The 12,628-nt window shown below is 38.9% G+C and overlaps 1 protein-coding gene across 2 annotated transcripts in view; it reads left to right on the top strand.

Moving 5' to 3' along the window:
• The window catches only part of CREM (cAMP responsive element modulator), a 31,269-nt gene that overhangs the window by 1,647 nt on the left and 16,994 nt on the right, over nt 1-12,628 (top strand). For both annotated transcript variants that reach the window (XM_077936772.1, XM_028751333.2), the window contains exons 2-3: nt 8,041-8,164; nt 11,019-11,165. In XM_077936772.1, coding sequence (XP_077792898.1) covers nt 8,045-8,164; nt 11,019-11,165 — 267 coding nt within the window. In that variant the 5' untranslated portion in view covers nt 8,041-8,044. The remainder of the gene's footprint in view (nt 1-8,040; nt 8,165-11,018; nt 11,166-12,628) is intronic.

Here is a 12,628-nt window from a genome sequence, read left to right as displayed (position 1 = left end):
GCCCTGCTGAGTTAAAACAAACTTGCGCCCTAGTAAAACGTGTTTTAGGATTGCAGCCTTAATCCTGAGTTTGTGCTTTTTCTCCTCTGGTGTTTCCATCTTTTTCAAGAGATTACCTCTTTGGTAACTATGCTGCTGCTGCGGGTAGGGTGAGGAGTTTAATAGAAAGAAAGGGGTTAAGTTAAGCCCTGCCTTAGGCTAGATATGAAAGAGGAAGCAACACATTAGGAATATGGAGTCAGAACTCACATGGAGATAAGAAAGCAGAGTTATGGGGAGGCCTCCCCTTAGTCATAGGTTTGGGCTTATCACATAAATTAAGAATGAGAAAGGAAAATTTGAAAATAAAGCAAGGAGAGTTCCATTGTGATCCAGTGGCTGCAGTTGGCCTCTAATAAGCAAACACATCATTCAGAAGATACGATGTTATGGTCTCACTGTCTGATCTGGCCTTGGTCAAGTTATGCTATCATAGCCTCAGTTTGAAGGCAAGAAAGGAATCCTAGCAATGATCTGTCACACTCTTTTGGTAAGCATGAGCATACAGATTGTAAAGCATATTACAGTTTAAATTTTAACAGGATGAGCCCGGGAAATGCAATATTTGCTGATAGCAAAAGAAAGAGAGTATACGTTCTGTGTACGGAAGGAAAGAGGATAGTTTACAAAACATTAAAGTGTATTTTTAGCTGATTGGTGTGATGTAACCCAATGCAGACCCCCCCTTATAAATGTTTCATAGGTCAAGTCTTGTGAAGCTGCTTGGCTGTTAGTATGAAATAACTGGCTCTTCATTGAACACAGTGGGGCTTCCTTTTGAGTAAGCATGCCTAGGATTGCTTTGTTTGACTGTTTCATCTGTCTTTCATGCATACCCTGCCACAGATTGTAGAGAAAATGTAAGAAACAAAGGCACCATATTCTCCAGCAAGGCTGAAGGAATTTGTCAAAGGAGCCACCAGTTTTTCTTTATCTTGAAATAGAAAACACTAGGCTTCAATTAGAAAAAAGGGACTGTATGAGGGGTAATATTACAAACAACCAAGGCATACATAATCTCCCTTCAGACTGTATATGGAAAGCCTTCATGCAGACCCTGGCTGTCTTCAATAACTTTGACTTTCAATTTTGTTGATAAAAATATCTAATTTATTTGTTGCAGGGTGGTGTCTTTTAAATACTGCTTAAATGGAGTAAAATAACTAGTAAAGGCAGTGCTTCTCTCTTCATCTTGCCCTCCCCCCAAAAGCTATACTCTTTAGGCATAACAGTGTTTAGTTGTTGGTTATACAGAATAACAGAGCAAGTGAGACAGTATCTGGTCCAGTGAAAGTAATCTTATATACAAAAACAGGAAGCAGAATTGAAAGTTTCACAACTTTCAAGGAATAGGGTTTTTTTGCCGTTATTTCTAGTGTTTAAACGAACTAGTACATCAAAATAATAGCTCAAGCCCTGCACTAATTTTAAAATCTAAAAGTATAAACAAAAGGGAAGCAGAGGAAGGAAGGTACAGGAGAAAGGTTAGTTTTCATGACATATTAGTGAGTTTCTTAATGGGCATTTAATTCCAGTAGCGATCAGGTTGATCATCCCTTTATGTTATTGCTGGGACAGAGGTGATATAGCTATGTAATAGTCCTTGGTTCCATGTAACAGTAAGCAAAAGGTGTTTAAGGAACACATAAGTCAAGAATCATTGCACTGTACCATGTCATATAATGAGGTTTGGGTTTTCCTCTAGAACATGTTTATGTATGTATTGTAACAAAAAACATAGCTGTTTAGTGTACCTTATACCTCCATTGTACCTGTATTATGGGTATGGCTTTATTGGCTTTTTTGAACTTGGAATGTTAAATGAAACAACTGCTGTTTAGTATGTTCTTCTGTAAATAGTCACCTAAAAATGATGCTGTATTAAACTATAGTTACCTGAAAAGGACTTGTTTTCAGCTAAATGTGAGATTCATGCTTTTTTCGGTCAAAGTCACTGTAGTGAGGAAAATTTCAGGCTGTGCAGTATATGAAGCTATGTTTAGCATTTTTTTTCCTTCATACTTCAACATTTCCTGGACCAGGATGCAGCTCCATCACGTACAGAGAAGCAGCACATATGATTTTTATGTCATCACGAGTTGAAGTGTGAAATTATGAAATGCAAGGTTTCAGAGTCTTTGAAGCCACCATGAAAAATGGAGAGAAATTTCTTTCTCTTGCACATGAACATGAAAAAATGCCCAGCATCAAGATTTATAAACTACATCCATAAACTGTTAACTGCAAATAATTAATGGTAACAGTATAACAAGGCTTTGCAAAAATAAACAAAAAACAAACCTATAACTTGGAATAAAGTAAAATTTTGAAAGTGTACTTTTAAGACATCATCAGCATAATGCTGCATATTCTTATTCAATTATTCAGCAACTTTCATTATTAAACATTTGGATCCACTCTTGTTTCTAGAATGTGAAATAAGATTCCGTGTTTCCTGAGAATATATTCTATAAAGTGCAAAACTATGTAGATGTGTTGTAGGATGTATTTTCTTGCATCCAGGCGGGTGTCCCTCCCCAAATAAAGGTTGGTTTCCAAAGTTTGAGGCTCTTCTTTGTGTTAAAACCCTTCTCTATTTGTGCTGGGGAGTGTTGGAGGTGCACTCTCACTTCACATGGGGTAACAAGCCTCCTAAACATGTCAAATCAATGGGGCATGTGCCCTACAACAAACCTATCTCAGAATCTTTGGCCATGGACAGAAATTCTCTGGCAAGTGAATGCGTATTGTTTACCTGATGTATGGAAAATACTTGCTGACAAAAGTTTGAAAACCACAGTTGTGGAGTATGAAATCTCCAAAAATGGAGTTGAACATTGTGGCATAGGTACCTTGCATCACACAGTCTTCCTTGCATCGCAATTAGGTCTTCAAAACTCTTGTCAAATCTTTAATTCAGAACTTTAGCTAAGGTGCTCCCCCCTCCCAATTCTTCACTGGGTGAGTGTGTTCCATAATACTTATAAAATCTCTTGCGTGTGATTGAACGAAAGCTTTTTTTCTCTTTGCGCTTCTGTTCAATATTCTAATGAACCTTGTGTATTGTAACATTGTGAGTGTTGGTTGCTATGGTAGTTAGTTATGACATCATAAATGGAACATAACTTCACTGCAAGGTTCACTAAGAGGGAGAGTGGTCTGGAGAAGGAAGAAGTCCTTAAAAAAAATTCAATCATAATGAGCAAATGTGGCAAAAAACAGCATGCAAGAATTAACATAAGGTAGCCATTGTATTAATAATAATAATAATAATAATAATAATAATAATAATAATAATAATAATAATAATTTATTTATACCCCGCCCATCTGGCTGGGTTTGTTAAAATATGTTCCCACACTGCAAATATGTAGAATGTGTTTCATATATTAGTGGATCAGATAACCTGAGGAACAACCAAGCACATAAAGATCTTAACATTTAGAATGAAGGCTTTTCTTTATGTATTCAATCTAATGCTCTCAATTTGACTAGCAACAAAGTTGAAATTTTTATGTCAAACTTTTTTTAAAAAAATACTCATTTACTTGCTAGACATGATTTTTTTGTAGGAGCCAATTAATGAAATGTAATATCTATCCAGGGCCCAGTGTTGTACAACATATTTATAAATGACGACTAAAGTAATAGAGAGGATGCTTATCAGATTTACAGATGACACCAAACTGGGAGTGGTAGCTAATATCACAGAAGATAGAACAAGGATTCAAAATGAGTTTTACAGATTGGAGAACCGGGCAGATTGGAAAATAAAATGATTTTTGGTATGGACAAATATAAGGTTCTACACTTAGGGAGGAAGAACCAGCTGCACAAATTCAGGATGGGGGACACCTTGACAGCAGTACATGTGAAAAGGATCTGGGGTGTCTTAATGAGTCCACAAGCTTAACATAAGTGAGATATAGCAGCAAAAAGGCAAATGCAATTCTTGACTGCATCAACATAAGTTTAGGGTCCAAAACAAGGAAAGTAATAGTACTACTCTATTCTACCTGGTCAGACCCTACCTGGAGTACTGCATCCATTTCTGGGCACCACACAGGATATTCACAAGCTGGAACATGTGCAGAAGAGGGCAACCAAGATGATCAAGGGTCTGGAAACCAAGCCTTATGAGTAATTGCTGAGGGAGTTGGGTATGTTAACCTGGCAAAAAGAAGTGAAATAATAATCTTCAAATATCTCACGGCTTGTCACAAGCAATCTTATTTTCTGCTGCTCCAGAGAGTAGGACTTAAACCAAAGGATGCTAATTATGAGAAAGGAGATTCTGACTAAACATTAGGAAGAACTTTCTGATGGCAAGAACTGTTTGACAGCAGAACAGACTACCTTGGAAGGTGGTAGGCGCCTTCATTGGAGGTTTTTAAACAGGTTGGATGGCTATCTGTCAGGGATTTTTTAGCTGCAATTCCTGCATTGCAGGGGATTGGATTAGATGACCCTTAGGGTCCATTCAAAGTCTACAGTTCTTTGATTCTATAACCCTTTATGTCATATAGCTGCAGGTGCCAGATAGCCAAGACTGCCACCATCACGGTGGCAGCTGCATCTCTACATAATTCACATTCACACAGATAGACACATGTTTTGGGGTCACTGTGAAAACCTAGTTTCCTTTGGGATAAGGAGAATTATATGGTGCATTACACACCGACTTTTTGCAGACATGTATCCATATATTGTTATCATGCACTGCTTAAGAAATTTTAAAAATATAAAGTGGTATATAAATGCCTTTGAATAAATAAGTCATGATGTCCACTGAAAAATGACATTAATAACTCTTGATTTCAACGAGTCTGCTTTGAGTGACTAATACCTGATACCACCCATAATAATTAGCTTCATGTATCCTAAGCTAATTCTACAAGCCAATGTTACGGGTTGAAAACAACTACAGTTCCTTCAAAATATTTCTCTCTCTCAAAAGATTGACATGCAGAATTTACTAGTCTACAGACAAAGACCTTGATTTAGGAGAAACAAAGGCTGAATGACTTCCAACTGAGTTATTACACTAGAGTAGTTTCACCCCAGAGCCAGCTGTTTAAGAGAATGCTTTCCTTTCTCCTAAGTGATACATAAAGCTATTGGCTTTAGACTATTTTAAAACCAATGAATTTAACAGAAGTTTCTGCAAGAAAAACCTCTGTGTGTGTCTATATACTGGAAAATTGTTTCAGACCAACGTGGCACATTCAGCTACAACTTGTGTCCCAGCATCTGCTATGATGTTCCAAGGAATCATGGGGGGCCCTTTCATTTCCTCGTTGGCATTTCCAAAAACATTTTCTCACCCAAAGGTACCAGTTCGGTTGCTTATGCCGTCATGTTGGTCCTGGCGTCTTGAAACGTACTGAGCATATGTTTGTCAAAGACACTTCCTGTAACCATAAATGGATGTGATCTTTTCACCTATCTGGACATGCCTTTTGGTACCTGAACAAACTTGGGGTTATTGTGAGCTTCTTGTCCTTAACAGTGCAAGGACTCATCTTTTTATTATTAATCTTATCTCCTCTAACTTGTTTTCTTAAATACAAAAAGAAGAAAATCATGCTATTTTAAAAGTAAGATCATATATATTGTAACATCTGCTATTTTACATAACCCAAGATATAAGATAGAGACCAAAACATAATATGTTACATGCACTCCAGTCTCTTAAGTAGTGAGAAGTTTCAGGACTCCCAGCAAAAACCTTGGGTTTTCTTTTCTTAGAATGAAGGTAATTGGAGACTTGCGATGCTAATGTGATATAAGTCTTATTTACACACATACTCTGCACAAACTTGTGATGGAAAATTCACTGCATTAACACTCCAATAGATCCTGTTCCTCTTCAGATTTCTTGGAAGTACAAAGATTTGCTTTCTTCCAGAGAGTAAATCAAGCCTGTGTGCCTCTTTCAAATCCAGTTTCAAGGCTATTGTTCCCTTTTGTTCTCTTTAACTGCACAACAAACCTCTTGAGGACACCACCTCCAGCACCTGGGTGGAGAATAAAGTTCTCTACCAGTTTGCTCCTATGGCTACTTGGCTAACTAGCTATGCAAAGCTCATTCCTTTGAACAAATATGCCAAGCTAAACTGGTCCAATCTATTTTTATTTTCTTAGCAGTCTCTTTTTACAACCAAAGTCTCAGGGCTTGGGTGGTGGTTCAGAAAACCAGTTAACAGGCCTGCTATTGGGACAGCAATGAAGCCCAAGAGATATACTACTAAAACTTGTATTTGTTGTTTAGTCATTTAGTCGTGTCCGACTCTTTGTGACCCCATGGACCAGAGCACGCCAGGCACTCCTGTCTTCCACTGCTTCCCGCAGTTTGGTCAGACTCATGTTTGTAGCTTCGAGAACACTTGTATACTCAAGTGTAAACCCTGTTGAAATGGGGGGGGGGTGCTTATTCCCTGGTAAATGGGGTTAGGATTACAGCCTAAATCTAATTCCAATCTATTTATACTAGGCAAAAAGGTAAGGTAAAGGACCCTTGGATGGTCAAGTCCAGTCAAAGGTGACTATGGGGTGCAGCGCTCATCTCGCTTCAGGCCAAGGGAGTTTGGCGTTTGTCCACAGACAGTTTTCCAGGTCATGTGGCCAGCAAGACTAAACCACTTCTGGCACAACAGGACACCGTGACGGAAGCCAGAGCACACAGAAATGGCTTTTTATACTATGATAATCCAAATGGACCCCGTTTATAAGAAAGCCAAAACCTCTATGATTCTATGATTCCTGGCACACTCACACAATTCAAGTAAATAAAGCATGGCTCTTACATTATTGTAGCATACTGCTTGGGCTGATTCTGCTGTCCTGGGGTCTTTTATAGTTTTAAGCTGACAACGTTCACTAATCCATCACTTTTCTCTGCTACGTCTCTACAGTGGTACCTCGGGTTACAAACACCTTGGGTTACAAACACTTCGGGTTACAGACTCCGCTAACCTGGAAGTAGTACCTCAGGTTAAGAACTTTACCTCAGAATGAGAACAGAAATCGTGCGGCGGCAGTGGGAGCCACATTAGCTAAAGTGGTACCTCAGGTTAAGAACGGTTTCAGGTTAAGAACAGATGGAACGAATTAAGTTCATAACCAGAGGTACCACTGTATTGGTGTCAATTTTTCCGGAGTCTAGTATTTGCCCAACAGTATTCTAGCTGAAGTAAATTAGTTTGCAACCTAAGTTCTAATTTCCATTCTTCTGTAGGATGTAAACAATTCAGTAATAGTCTGAAAGGAGACCACAGAATCTTATAGGCAGCAATACTCTTAATACAACCCACCTACCCTTCCAGTATTTGGGGGCAACGGTACAGTCCCACCAACTTCTTTTAAAATATACGGTAACTGTATTTGTATGCTACTTGGGTGCTAAAAAGCTTTAAATAAATAACATTTCCCAAAGAAATAATAATTCAAAAGCAACAACAGAGAAGCAAACTCAGCTTAACCAACCCACACAAAAAAACAACAACAAGAAATACATGGCCAAATCTCCCTGGGGACAGCATTTCACAATTCTAGTGCCACCTCTGGAAATTCCCTACTCTGATCACTAGAAGTTGTTTATTCCTGAAACAATGGCATATGGAGGAAGGCCTTGTCCTCCAATCTTAAAGTGCGGATGGCGAACCTACGACCCTCCAGATATTACTGCTCTGCAACTCCCATTATCCCTGATCGTTGGAAATTCTGGCTGAATCTGAGAGTTGGAGTTGAACAACATTTTAAGGGGCACAGGCTCCACAGGTTCCCTGTCTTAAATAATGGGGAGGACATTCATATATCAATATATTTGGGTTTTCAGCTGGTGATAAATGCACTGGAACTCTCTTGTGGTATCATAGTATGATGTCATGCTCTATTTAACCACATATTAAAAAGAAGGCAAAAATGAAGAGATGAAGTGAATGGTGATAGAGGCATGAATTGTTTCATGTACTATCTTGTGCATTTTTCTCTCATTTTTAGACAAATGACCATGGAAACAGGTGAATCACAGCAAGATGGCAATGCAGCAGACTCTGTTGCAGAAAGTGATGCTGCTACTATACAGTCTCCATCTGGCCAAAATCAGATATCTACTATAGCACAGGTAATCTGACATGTAACCTGACACCAACACCTATATAGTTAGCTACTGCAGGCAGGTAGAAGAATGCAAGACTTGCCTGCCTACTTTGGGCTTTGGGGAAGCCAATAAAACGGTGGACCTCTCAGTTCAAAAGCCCACTTAGCTCAGTGGAAGGTCTTGTGCCACCTGCATCATTCAGCCTAGCCTGCATTGCAGAGTTCCTGTGAGGATAGAACGGGATACAGAGATAAATATCTGAGCAAAATGTAAAAAAATAGGTTTAGACCTTTCTAGTAGTTGGGATTCTGATCATAAGCAATGCATGAACTATGTGTAAAATGATGGTGAAATCTCTACTTACATAGCCAGTTCTGTCCAGAACCCCTTAAGTACACGGACTCCATCTCTGGCTTAGGCTAGCAGTAGGTGGCTATTTTACCCATTCCAAGCCAGTGTTAGGAATATCTGTGCCATGAGGGGCTGCCTTGTTGGGAACGTGGCCACTGTCCTTTGTATGCAGTGAAGTTGCACCTTTTCGTCCTCAGGTGTTTTCTTTGGGGGCAAGGACTGAGAAAACAGACCATTGATTGATATTCAAGGAGATGAGACAGACTCTCCTTGCCTGCAATCTGCCTCTATGTTGTTTTCATCATGTTTCTGCTTTTTTTCCCTGTCCAGGAGGACTTTTTATGAAAAAGCATTCGCTCTGGCAGCACAAACTCCACTTTAAGTCACTTGTATTATTTGTCTCTGATTTTTGGTGCTAGTATTGTATGCGTTGAGAGCCAGGAAGGCCCTATTTTGAAATGTTATCTCAGCCATGGACTATATACTAGGTAGTCCAAATCAGCCAGTTTTGAGTTCAACCTCCAATCTGCCTTATGGGGATAATAATCCTAACCTATTTTACAGGGTTGTTGGAAGAATTGCTGCAATATATACACTACATACTCTGAACAATTAAAAAGTGCTATATAATGGTAAGGGTTGGATAATTTTGGTTAGTTGCAATTAGGTTCCATTGAAATCTATCAAACCTAAGTTCAGCTAACTGAAGCCCCAGTCCAACAATTATGATACTATTTTATTTCTTTAAAGATTATAATGAAACCTTTGAGACTTTCCCCAGTTTTAAATAAACACCATAGAGGCTGGGTCTGACCTGGATTTAAATGCCTATATTGTACAATGGATTAAGTGTAGTTTTGGAAGTTAAGCATTAACAAGCCTGGAATACCGCGCATATGCAGTAGAAGCTGCAGAATACCTATTTATCTGAAATAAATTGCCCCTGAAAGAGCTGACTGTGTGTGTGTGTTTCTGACCATTTCTGGAATGACTCTGTGCAGTGCTATAAAACTTTGTTTCCCAGTCTGCTAAATTGTTCTGCAGACTGTCTGCTTCCAGTAATATAGAGTCTTTGCACGTATTCAAATGCAAGTGCCATAGCTGGTTCCTCTCCTTATTGACGTCAGAATTGCTAGAACTGCTGCCACCTCCACATGAGTAATCAAGCAAACATTTGTGAATGTCAGAATAGGAAAGGGTGCAGTTTTAAAATATTGCAACTAAAGCAGAGGAGGAAACAAATGCATCTTTCAAATAATTTAAACTTGTTCATTGTACTGTCAGTTTACCATTAGAGAAATAATTTTGTAAATCCAAAAAAATAAAAGGAGCACAGGATGCTTGGGAGATTCCTTGTAAACTTTCAAATATTATCCAGCCATTTTAAGAAATTGAAAGGTCTCTTTAGTACTTCTCATTGTGCATGTAAGTTACAAGAGAGAGGGCTTTCCCCTGTGATTCATGCTCAGTTCTTTATATGCTTGTCTCACATCCCAAAATGAATACGCTGGGCACTTTTGGCACAAACTTTTTCAAATATTGTAATTTATCATTACAACATCATATAGAGCAAACCATTGAGCATAGTTTTCTTCCTATGCAGTTTCAGTATAAGCAGCTGCTTGGTGCAGTAATAGCCCCCGTACAGTATTTCCATGAATGAAATGTTGTACTAAGATGGGGAAGATTCACTTTCAAGTTGACATTAAATGATGGACTTGCTGACTCGCCTTTTGACAAGTTGCTAGTTCTTGTGTTCTTCATTTGTAAAATGAGTCTCAGAGCTTCTTTGTGTTCAATACACAATGTAGTGTTTAGACAAGAAAAAATTAAAAATGGTTTTTATCATTAACTTGCACAAATAGACTATTGCTATAAAAGGACTACAAAAATGATTACCCCTCTGTCCCCATCAAAGTTATACAATATGGGACTGCATTGTCATTTCAACCAAAAAAGGCTCTTTCAGTTTTCACTGGGGTGAAGTACCATGTGCCAGTGCTTTATGTGTTACATTTCTGAAGCAAGAAGCAGAAGTATGAACTATATTTCACCTGCTATTGGAAACCCAATTGTCATTGTAATATATTGACATCAGGCAGGTACCTTCACTGTTCTCCCTTCAGTGCCTGCTAAAAACATTTTTGTTTAGGCAGGTCTACCCTGACATGTAGAATATTGATGTGTGTTTTAATCTGTTTTTGGCTTATTGCTGATTTTATTTCATTTAATATTTTAAATAGTTGCTTTTTAACAGGTTTTCCTGATAATTTTATTGCTTTATTCTCTAGGTAAACTTCTCTAAAGTCTTTTTTTTTTTTTTTTACAATTAAGCAATGTATAAATTTTACGAAATAACTAAAATGATATAAGCTGATATAACTTTTACTGTATTGGAAAACAGCACATCATGTTTCAAAGGCTAAACCTTGATTTCACCCTGGAGACCTTTTGCCAAATCATCATCACTGGAATGCAGGTGCTCACACTGCTAATGTCTTCCTGTTATTTTTCACCAATGCAATAGGTTTCTGTAGCGGGATCAACAACTGGAAGAGGATCTCCCTCTGTAACTGTAGTGCAATTGCCTTCTGGTCAAACGGTCCACGTGCAGGGAGTGATTCAAGCAACTCAGCCTTCAGTTATTCAATCACCACAGTTGCAATCTGTTCAGGTTAGTTGCATGTCTCTTAACATTCCTGCAGGTTTTACTTAACCTTTACTTGGCATCATTGACTTCTAATTTTTGCCCTAGCAATGGAGAGAAGAGCTTCATTGTATTTCATACCAAGGGTAGGCTGCTGGTTGACTCATATTCTGCCATCAGGAGAATAGAAAGATGATACTTCTGTCTGCTTCTTTAAAGAGTGATTACTTCAAACCAGAGCATGTAGGCTTGTACCTTATACATACATAAAGATTGTCTCATTGTTATGCCCATGTGCTGCTGTTTTTCTTCTTCTTTTTGTGTGTGGATAGTCTAACAATATAGTGGTACCTCGGGTTAAGTACTTAATTCGTTCCAGAGGTCCATTCTTAACCTGAAACTGTTCTTAACCTGAAGCACCACTTTAGCTAATGGGGCCTCCTGCCGCTGCTGCGCCGCCAGAGCACGATTTCTGTTCTCATCCTGAAGCAAAGTTCTCAACCCGAGGTAATATTTCTGGGTTAGTGGAGTCTGTAACCTGAAGCGTATGTAACCTGAAGCGTATGTAACCTGAGGTACCACTGTATTGCAAGGTATGCAGTGGCCAGGAACTCTGCATGTCACCAATTGTGACATATATGCTAGGAAAAAATCATGCATAGATTTAGAATTCTGCATATATTGTTTCTTTTACTTTTTTATTATTATTTTTAAAAAATTCACAACGTGTTTCTAGCTCTCATAGTAGTGTGTGTGGGGGGTGTCACATACCAGTGAGTGTGGCTAAAGGAAAAAGTGAATGGGGCAACATATGTAACTCTTACTTTTCTGCAGTAATCTATATTGCAGCCATGCAAACTTCAGAGGTTTCTATATTCATGCTTACACAAGCACTCTTCCACCCATAGCTCAGTCAGCAGAGCATGAGACTCTTAATTTAAGAGTTCTGGGTTCAAACACAGCAACTACAAACAGATAAAATGCTTCTCCAAAGAGAAAATTACAATACTGTTTGTGAGTCAACTCATCCTTCTGGCGAAGCCTGTGGAAATTTTTAACATCCGACAAAATGTGTACAATGTCGGAGCCTGCCTAACTCAGGTGGGCAGTGTGTTCCCCAAGGCAGGTGCCACCGTCCCGAAGGACCCCATCTGAGTTGCCTTGAAATCAATCTCTGGCATGTGTAGCATCACAAAGAGGCCCCCATAGATGCAGCAGTGAAAGGGCAGATATATAGAAGGTAAGTCAGAGATCCTGGTCCCAAGTTGTTTAGGGCTTTAGTTTATACAGCAACAGTAAAACCTTAAAACTGACCTAGCAGAATACTGGCAGTTAGTGTAGTTCCTTCAGCACTGGTGTTACCTTCGCTTGGTGTAGTTTCCGGACCAAATGTAAGGGCAGCCACAACAGAGCACATTTCAAAATTATCCAATTGTAAAGCACTCCCAGCAACCACAGTCACTTAAGCCTCCAGCGACAATGATGGATTG

Source organism: Podarcis muralis, chromosome 12 (genome assembly GCF_964188315.1).
Source record: "Podarcis muralis chromosome 12, rPodMur119.hap1.1, whole genome shotgun sequence".
Taxonomy (NCBI): domain Eukaryota; kingdom Metazoa; phylum Chordata; class Lepidosauria; order Squamata; family Lacertidae; genus Podarcis; species Podarcis muralis.
Note: the sequence above shows the minus strand (reverse complement) of the source record. Positions and strands in the feature narration are given on the sequence as shown.